The sequence below is a fragment of the Frankliniella occidentalis genome, unplaced genomic scaffold (assembly GCF_000697945.3).
Source record: "Frankliniella occidentalis isolate FOCC.00 unplaced genomic scaffold, Focc_3.1 Scaffold18, whole genome shotgun sequence".
NCBI lineage: Eukaryota > Metazoa > Arthropoda > Insecta > Thysanoptera > Thripidae > Frankliniella > Frankliniella occidentalis.
In genome coordinates, this window is record NW_026267148.1 from 1957592 (window position 1) to 1967856 (window position 10265).

At 46.8% G+C, this 10265-nt stretch overlaps 1 protein-coding gene across 1 annotated transcript in view; it reads right to left on the reverse strand.

Annotated features, from left to right (window-relative positions):
- Positions 1-2559: 2559 nt before the first annotated feature.
- Positions 2560-10265, reverse strand: part of LOC113207593 (organic cation transporter protein) — a gene marked incomplete at its 5' end in the record, with an annotated part of 25445 nt that continues 17739 nt past the window's right edge. Inside the window, 9 exon segments of the mRNA XM_052264319.1 lie at positions 2560-4037; positions 5198-5334; positions 5449-5636; positions 6081-6209; positions 6289-6472; positions 8039-8168; positions 8649-8817; positions 8896-9050; positions 9470-9573. Of these exon segments, the coding sequence (XP_052120279.1) occupies positions 3935-4037; positions 5198-5334; positions 5449-5636; positions 6081-6209; positions 6289-6472; positions 8039-8168; positions 8649-8817; positions 8896-9050; positions 9470-9573 (1299 nt within the window).

Sequence of the window (10265 nt, forward strand, 5' to 3'; positions counted from 1 at the left end):
GAGAGAGAGAGAGAGAGAGAGAGAGAGAGAGAGAGAGAGAGAGAGAGAGGTGGGGATGAGTAGGGCGCCGAAGGAGAGAGGCGCGGTGGGCAGGCGGGCTGACCGCAGGTTATACTGAGGCAGAGAGTGTCTTCGTTTGAACCTGCTGAAGAGAGGAGGGAGAGGGAGCGAGAGGGACAGTGCGGGGGAGAGAGAAGGGGAGGGGGAATGTGGGAGGAGGAGGAACATGAAATACAACAATAAACGGTCAGAGCAAAAGGAAATGAGGAAAGGGCGTGTGAAAAGAAGTAGGAGGAATTGTTGATGAAGGAAAAGTTGGGGGCCTAGCCGTGGTCAAGGTGGGCATCACCCGCAGAGAGCTCCTTATAAATCCGACAACGGGTCCTCGGCGTTATTGAAAGGGTACGCTTTGGGACCAGTTAAGTATACCGTGTGGGATAGGGGACGATGCGATAGTAGTAGTCGAGTATATCTCGTGCTGGGCGCTGCGACTAAAATACTTGTTCTCCAATGCAAGCAAATGGTAGTACGGGAGGAGGGAGTCATCATGGAGAGATTATTGCGCAGATAATTAATGGACCAGTAGTTCACACGCACGGGGTCAATACGGCGTCTGCTGGCGGGAGGAAGGGTTGCACCTCCACCGTAACGGTAGAGGAAGACCGCGTAAAGTCTCCCCCCCCCTCCTGGTGATTAATTTCCCCGTACTACAGCGAGGACGCCGTGCTGGGCCGGGGGCCGGGGACGTCGCCGCCGTGGACCGGCGGACCTGCGGATGGCACCTCCTCGGTGTGCGGCTGCTGAGTGTGCGGGCCGAGGAGCAGTGGGTGAATGACCCCCACCCCCTTCCCCCGCTCCCCGGCCGCCGAGAAGCCTCGCTACCGGCCAGTCCGAGTGCCTGTGGTAAGAGGAGTAGGGGGAGTTACGCCCGGCGTGCGTGTGTGCGCGCGCAAGCCCGTGTTGGTTAGAAGATTCGGGCCTGCTCCTTGGTGCACATGTCTGCTGCATCTCTGCCCGGTGCGCCGCTTGGGCTGGGCTCTGGGCCGGGCAGCAGCGAGACGTTCTCCCGACCCGGTGGACCAGGCACGCTGTACTGTGGAGCTATTACAATAAAAGTAAGAGTGTCCCGCAGGCATGTGGCAGAGGCGGGAGGGGGTAACCGCATCTCCTCCAACTTCTCCTACTCTTCTTCTCGACCCTCTCATGCCTCCCTTTCCTCTTTCTCAGATGGTCGGTCCCATCCCGTTGCCTACCCCGCCTTTTGTTTTCTTTCATACTCAGCCGTGGACTAATGTGTGGAGCCTGTCTCAAATCAATAGGGTATTTCAGAGCTGGACGAGAAGAAGTAAAATGGAAGAACAAAACGCGCACTGCTCATGCGCAGACGTGGAGTGGGGGAAGCTGGGGATGGAGTGGGGGGCATCTGCTCATGCGCCGTGCGCCTTTTGTTCTTCCATTTTACTTCTTCACGTCCAGCTCTGAAATACCCTATTGAAATACTAAGCAAGCGGATAGATAAATAGGACATTAGTGGAGTTAGCTTCTCGTGTTTGTTAGTAAAGTGGCATCAGTGGCAACTATACTTTTTAGACAGTCCTCTAAAGACTGTCTCTACCAGAGGGCAAAGTAACGTCGTTTTGCTGATACTGTACCGCATGTACGAGTGTTAGCGAAGGTTGCCTACTCGCTAGGCGCATCAAGGCGCCAAGACGAGCGACGGTAGGCAAGCCCACCGACCGCCTGAAAGGGAAAAAGTATCTAGTATTTCAAGACTCGGTCTTGGATACCATTGGCACTCTCCATAAGATCCAAAACAGAGTCTTGCAATTTATGGAACATTTTTTACCGTTCGCACGCGCGCATGCAGTACAGTAAAACAAAAGTACATGGTCTATGGTAAACCCGAGGGGGAAATAACTACACGAAAATTTGTACGACTCATTTTCATTTTCCTCATCAAGCATTTTCATTAATTTTCATGCATTGCCCCCATCATGTGCTTATCAACCATTATCATGCATTTCGACCAATATTCAAGTATTTTCATACATTATTGCCACTATCCCACAGGTATTTTCGGGAATTATCGTCCATTAGCACATCACCCATTATAATCCATTACCGAGCATTCTCGTTCATTTTCACGCATTACCCCCATTATCGGCATTATCAGCCATTTCGTTCATTATCAAGCATTTTCACCTATTATCAAGCATTTTCATTCATTAACACGCATTATCCTATGAGCGTTATCAGTCATTATCAGGCATTATCGTCCAGAGGGGTGTGGGGGCGTGGTGGGGGATAGGGTGCTTGGACTTGGCGTATGCCATCTCGGACTTCACATGGATTATGAAATTCATGAGGAACTCCCCCAATAAGATTCCAGAATCCCTCTGGATTCCGCATGAATCCATGTGGATATTATAAACCAGTCTGGATCGGGAATAAACCATAGAAGTGCAAAACCTCTGGATATGTTCCACATTATACTTGAAAAGTATTACACATAAAAAATAGACATACCAAATAGAAAATTTCCAATAGATAATTGTCAAATGTGCAAGCAGACAATTTAATTTAGAGAGAATTCAGCGTGCGGGCAACAGATATGCCCGCTTAGACACAGTAACCCTAGAATATTAAAGGTTTTTATGTAATGGCGATTACTTCGAAATGTAATTATGGTTTAATGATAAAATCGTAAGAACAACTACATCCTGTAGAGATTCCATCAGAGTTTACAACACATACATTATCACATAGTTGGTTTACTTAAAACAGGTTATCAGTAAGTAAAGTACGCGCTAATCAAAATAAGTGTTGACTGAGAGAGGTGATTCTTATTCGATAACACACATGAATTGAATGTGAGGCGCTCTCGCAATTGTGATGAATATTGAAATGTGTACAAAGAGCAATTTGGGAGGGGAGGGAAAGGGGTGGTAGTATCACACTCAAATATTATCTCATTAACAAATAGCTAACTATAAAGTAAAGCTTCAACATTAAGTAACAAATTACATACAAAATTATAAAGACAATGGTATAGTGCCTCGGCATAGGCCGTGCTCCCCGTAACAATATTAATCATACTTCTTTGCTATGAAACAAAGACTTATATTATTACATGTGATTGCACAGCCACTAATCGTTAAAACCAATAATAGTTTAAAACTCAATCGATTTCACTCAAAACATAAAACAGTACACTGTACACTAGAGAACTTAAAATAAATTATTAGTACATAGAGGCGGGTAGTTACTGTCATGGACTTTGCAATTTCAGTTATAAAAATATTATAAAAATATTTAAAAAGGGGAACTGTGTGTAAATGAGCTGTTTTAGTACGGAATATGGGCTTCGCTAACAAATCTTTCCGTTAAAAACAGATTTAAAAAAAAAAAAAGATGCAAGAAAGGAAAGAAACGTTGCCAGCTAGCCGAAACTCGTAGCAATAGTAATAGAGAACACACTCACAGTTGAACACACAATATCTCATACACGATACTGCAGACTGTTAAATATAACAGGCCGACTCTTCGGTTCCAATAGTACAGTTCTGACACTTGACTCTTCTATCGTGAATTTGAAGGGCTGGTAGCCCTACCCTTAAAGCTTGCATCGAGATCGAAGCGCCGACACGTCACTGCACTTTACATTAGTTTGCCACTCTCAAAAGGGATAGGAAAAGCAGGGCGCATAGCGGTGTTCTGTGTCAGAAGAGTGGGCACCCTTCATGCGAGTATAGCGACAGTCTCAGTCTGCTACTCGGCACTGGGAAGGGATCGGGACTCTTGGGTTTTCTTTGACGCGGATAGCAGACACTCATGCAACATCCAACGTAAACGCGTAGAAATCATCGTAGACACTTCTGTCCTGGTACATGAGAACGGAGCAACTAGATTAAGAATCGACACATGGACGTAAATCTCATGCTACGAAGCCGTTGCTGTTAACGCTGTTGTTTCTCGCCGGATCGTCCACGCTGCCTGAAGTCGGAGGTTGGATGGACGCTGCTGAAGACCGGCATTTTCTGTGTAAACAGGAAAGGAGGGGCGTTCATTCGAGGGAGGCAGTTACTGTTAGCGCCACTCTAGCTACTAGTAATGAAATCCTTTATACATTGTGTACCGTACTAGATCGCTGTACGGCACGCAAGTCAAAAGATTTGCCTATCCACCAGGCGCGATGTGCCGCTCGGTACCATAGTATCATGCATGATGCTGAATGGGTTGCCGTACTCTACGGCGGCATAGGACGACCGCTCCCCCCATTTAACCCTAAGCAGAGGCACTAATGGCTCTTACACCCAGAAAAACGATTTGTTGTATGAAGAACGTTTTCTTGACATAAGCAAATGTGCTTGCTGATTCAAGTTTATTGCATAATCCCAAATCCGCTCTTTAATCCACAAGTGCATTGCGTGAAAAATTGTGTACAATATCACGTAATCCATATAGTATTCGGTGTTACGCTAGTATTTGATAGTATAGCAGCCTTAATTCAGCAATTTTAGTCGTTATTTTATTTATACATGTGATCACTAGAGTCGAATCAAAACACACAAACGTAACGATATTACAAGTGTGGGGGTCACAGTAAAGGGCAGTAGGGATTTGACTGTTCACTGTTTCAAAAATGCTGGAATTTCACAGCTAATCCTTCGCGAAAAATGCTGTCAGGACACTTCGTAAACTCCCAATCTTCCTTTGCGATTACAAGGAAGTGAGTGTGGGGGATTCACAAATGAAGATAGTGGAGAGAAGTCACAAGAAAAGTATTTAAAAAATGATTGAGCGATAGCGAAGCCTATTACTCCGCTATCGGCAAAACCCTTTTTTCTACTAGGTAAGAGCATAAGATGCGCGTAGGCGTACAAAATGCGCGCAGGTGTATAATAAAATATTGTTGATGTGCACATAGCAGCTTGAATTGCGCATTAGTGATGGGGCACAACACTAAATGCTCAAAAAAGCAATTATGCCGGTCTTCTGCAGATAGCAAGCATACATAACGCCTAGCCTGTGGGTTCCTTATAAAGTAAATGTTCGAGGACCCACAAGACGGTATGTATACACGTGAGAATTGGTAGAAACTATATCCTTGTATATCCTTTCTATTAAACTATTGGGTTGTTTAGGGCGGTAGAAGGCGAACATCAGACTCTGTGCTCTTCAGTATTGCCTAACTCACCTGCCCATGGCCTCGCTTTCCTCGATGGTCTGCGGCATAGGGACGTTGGCAGTCTCTGGCAGCAGCAGTGCAGTAACTCCGCCAAGGAGCGAAACGGTCCCGATCACCGTCATGGGCACCCAATCACCAAACATATTCTACGTCAAACAGATCATAACTTTGTAAGTAAAACGTGAGACGCTTGCAGAATTCAGCCGTCAGAAGCATGATCCATTGTGAAATGGTCCTGCGTACGCAGCGCTTGTACCCACCAGGCTCCACAGATAAGGGGTGAGCATGAGTGCGACACCAGCGGGCACGTTACTAGCGCCCACCCCGACATTGCGCACTACTGTGGGGAACAGCTCTGCAGTGAACACGGGCATGATAGCGTTGCTGGCCGACGCTGAAAACTTGGCCACCATAGCGAGTGCTGTGCTCACCCACTCTGTAGAGTCACCTGCACCGATCAAAATCCAATTAACTATCATAATACACACACACACACACACACACACAGTTCAAAAGATCCTACTGGGTTTACCAGCCTGGTAATTGATTTTGCTAGTTAATGGGCCAATAAGTTAAAATCAATAAGTAGGGAGCGAGTGGCCCACGCCGTCAGAGCAAATGGGTTTACTAGCCCGTATCACTCGGAGCCATAGGCACCATACTCAGAGACGATAGGCCGATAGGCAAGCCAGCACGCCCTCAGTGCGATCTAGTGTACTAGAGTACTAGCGTAGTCGAGTAGTAGTGTAATAGTACAGTTGACTAGTAAACCCATTCGCTCGATAAGTAAAAAATTATCAGTTCAGAGGGTTAACACATTTAACGACTATCCCCACACAACTTGCTGTCAAATCGTTGGCAAACAATACAAGTCACGTCCGCGTAGTTTTACCTTTGGGGACGAGCAGCGTCAGGAGGCAAGCGACTCCACCAACGAGCAGTGTGAGGCAAAACGGCCAGCGCCGGCCCATTTTCAGCAAAATCAGAATGCTGAGAGCGATGGAAGGCACCTCTACCAACCCTGCAGGAGTAGAAATACAGAGTGTTGAAACCGAAATGAGCATGAGCACTAAAAGGGAGGCTGCAAGACGATTCCGTACCAGAGATGACAGTGTTTACATATTGGTCGCCAGCAAATTCAGTTATGTTGAGCACCAGGCCATAATAGACGAGATACACTGAGAACCAGATGACGTAGAGCAGCAGCGATATCTTGCGGATGTTCGGCGTGCGGAAGAGGTCCATGACGCCGGCAGAGTCCTGCCCCGACATACTGGAACTCTCCTGCGTCCGGGTGCAATGATTCAGGTTACTTTAAAAAACATTTCTACTTTCAAACTTTTGGGACCAACTACGGTCTGTGTCCGAAGCACGTGCCATGTGCCGACGCCCTGCTCTCGCACGTGCTTCAGCAATAGCCGGCCGGCACGAGCAGGCACCGCCGGCCGGGTACTTTACTCTCGTATAAAGCGGAGCAGTTTTGATCGCCTTGAATCCATCTTCCCGCCACTGAGCGGTCCAGAGTTGAGGGAGGAGAGAGAGAGAGAGAGAGGAGGGGAAGGGTGGGGTGGGGGAGAGAACCGGTTCGGATATGGTGGGCTCGGGGGTCAGGAAGTCCACGACACAAACGTTTCCGCGTAACTCCCAACTACTTTGCGCCTCCTCCCACTCCCTCCCCCTCTTCTCCCACTTCTGACAAAAGGATCGGGTCGGGCGGAAGCTCTTGTGCATCGCAACTGGTGCCGCGCAACGTCGCGACCAGCCACCAGCCAGCCCGCGGACGAGGACCACACCCATACGCATTTTGTTTGACAGACATTGAAAATGAAGGAGCCTTGTCTACTCTAGAGGATTGGTATAGCTGTAGGTAGATGGAGAGGAGAACTATGCATTCAAAGTATAATATAGTATGGCATAGATTGTTTTACACCCATTCCAACTAAAGATTGTAATAGAATTTTTTTTTCGACAACAGTCGAAGAGAACAGAATTACAGCCTACATATTTGTATTCTTGTAATATCCCGTGCAGCTTCTCGAAGCTTTGCGCTGCACGTCACCTTCACCTTGCCCTGCCCGTGCCTCTCGCCCAGCCCGTTCTGTTCGGGATGTTGACCCCACACGCTGCCACAAGTCCCTGCACAGGAGGCAGTCTGACAACCCGAACACTCATGACCTTGCTATATACCGCTTTCACTAAGAGTGGCGCCGAGTGACGTAGAGCGCGCGTGCATATATGAGTGCGCAATGCGGCGCCACGGCACGCCTCACTACGTTTGCCTGCTAGGCAGAATGTCGTGACTGGGTGTCATTATCAAGCCTTACCCAACATTTCTTGCCCTCCCCCTCAATAACACAACGAGCAGCAAAAGCCCCAACAATCAAATTCTAACAGGTATGAGATTAGGTATTATCATAAAGCTGTTCCAATTGGTGCTGGGAGCATTTCTTCAAAGTTGTATTTCACTTTTGCTAGTTATACTGGGACACCTATTCCCTTGCACTAAAGGCACCATGGCCGGCAAATCCATCCTCTCTCTGGTAATACAAATGTGCAACATTTGGACACCGTTACGAGTGCAGGTCATGATTTTGCACATTACATGGTTGCGACACTTTTCGAAAGTTTGCACACCAATTGACGTATAATCTAGTTAGGCACCACAATGTGTCTACATTTTCAAAATCAATAATTGACGTGCAAAATTAGGCACTTGTTTTGCCAGTGCTTGCCTGCATTTCTGTACAGTATAACTACAAAAGAGGGCGGAGCAAATCAGCTTCGTGTCATTAGTTAACTAATATACTCACTGTAGAGCCAGTAAATTAATTGTAGTTTTAGCATGCTAACCTGCTGCAGGTGCTTGTCTAGGCTGGTTGGAAGAACCATACGGTTGGTTCTCGCCGCTTCCTGCAAGATGGGTATGACGAGATCCTTACGGCCAACCGAAAGGAGCCATCGCGGGGACTCAGGCATAATCCTGGAAGAACAAGTTATTGTTTTAAAAGCTTTTCCAGCAAAGATAACAAAATAACGTCAAGGTCAAACGTGATAGGGACCATCTTCGAGCAATGTTGACGACGTTATACCGAGTGGTCCACAAACCCCTTCCTTTAATTTGCCTATAACTGTACCGCATGCAGGCGTGCGCGCACGATACTCAAACGGGGCCATCAGGCGCCGTGGTGGGCGACGATAGGCAAGCCAGCCCGCACGCTTGCATACGGTGCAGTGTAAGCAAAACGAAAAGAAGGGGTCTATAGACCACCCTGTGGCCACACATCGTGTCTCACGTAGGTAGCGATTCAACATTTCACAAAAGCAACTAACTGGTAAATACAATTCATTTTTGACCGTTTTTGATAGATTTAGATACATCTTAGACACCTCAAGAGACGCGGTGTCGACTTATCGAAAAATACGGTAAGATCAGAAAACGAAATAACTTATCAATCATTACCAAAAGAAAGAGAGCAGAAGGATGGCGGGCAGAGTGATGGCGAGCTGTATGGCCCGCCAGCCACGCACCATGTAGGCGATGCCGGCAATCATAATGTAGCTGAGCGGAACTGGAAATAGGTACGACACACCAGAAATGGTGCGCCACTTACCACCAACTACCTCCATACCTGTGACAAACAGATTTCTTGAGTGCTTAAGGAGTTCTAGAAGAAAAACAGCCTCGCATTAGCAAGTTGAATACCTACACAGCACGAAACCACTGAATACGATGCCAACCGAAATGAAGCCCAAGCAGAAACGCAGGATGCAGTGCATCTCGAACCAGGGATTGAACGCAATAATGGTGCCGAACAAGACCTGGGCGATGAGGGAGCTTAGCAGTGTCTTCTTGCGGCCAAACCTGGGGGAAACCAGCGAGGTCAGTGTCTTAATTTCACTTCTACCAACTACGACACAGCAAACTCGCATGCGGCTGTGTCGTATCCCTTACTTGGCTTAACATGGTTAAAGATCTTCACTAACTGTATTTGAATGTTTTTGTGCAATCGCTAAGTTAAACCGACGGTACGTTTTGGCAAAATTGACCGCGAAACTGCGTATTCGAATACATGAAAGCACAAAAATGCCCAAATAAACGCAGGCGTGCAAACAATTAGATTGCTTAACTCTGTACAAATAAAAGGTAAAAATCCAGTAAGTTGGGGCTAGTTACCCGCCCAATCGAAAACACTATCTGGCCATGCTAATATTATATTAACGCTGTTTGTAAGAATTTTAAATTGCATAGATCTGTGATATGCTCTTCGATGCATTGCTTACTTGTCAGATATCATGCCGGACACCAAGCCTCCGAGGGCAACGCCGGCAAGGAACGTCATTTCGGCCACATTCTTCAGATGTTGCCTCGAGCAAACCAGGTCCCACTGGGCACAGAAAAGACAAACTTTTAGCGCGTTCCGAGGATTTGATTGCACGCCAGGGAGAACCAGTTGACAATAAAAAAAAAAAAATCTACTAAAATCACACACACACACATGATGGGTTGATACAGATAGGGAGAGGGCACCAACTTCGAGTATTCCTATTCACGAGAGAGTTAATATCTTCGCAATATTCACTTTTAGCCCGTTACTGACTTTATTCTAAGAGCGGGCAACGAACTTCTTTGTGCAGCAGTGGTTACTCACAAATTTTGTGAGTAATATTGTTAATTTTGTCAATACTTCCGTTTTTTTTTAGTGGACTTAAAATGACTTCCTAATTGTGCGTAACAACTTTCAAAATAATTCGTATTACTCACAAAATTTGTGAGTATTACTGCTGTGCAAAGAAGTTCGTCGTTCTATACGAATTCGCTTGTCCCTATCGCAAAGCACGCACGGCGCTCCGGCGCTGGCGAAACCACGCAACTCCGCGGAGCCTCCGTCAAAGCACGCACAGCGGTCCGGCGCTGGCGAAACCACGCAACTCGATTTTTGGGGTGATTTTTGAGACCTATACCGTTGGAAAGAGGACGTTTCCCTGTTCCAGAATATATAGTTATCTCAGATTTTTTGAAAAACATCGATACGTGGTTTCGCCAGCGCCTAAGAACTTTGCGTGGTTTCGCCAGCGC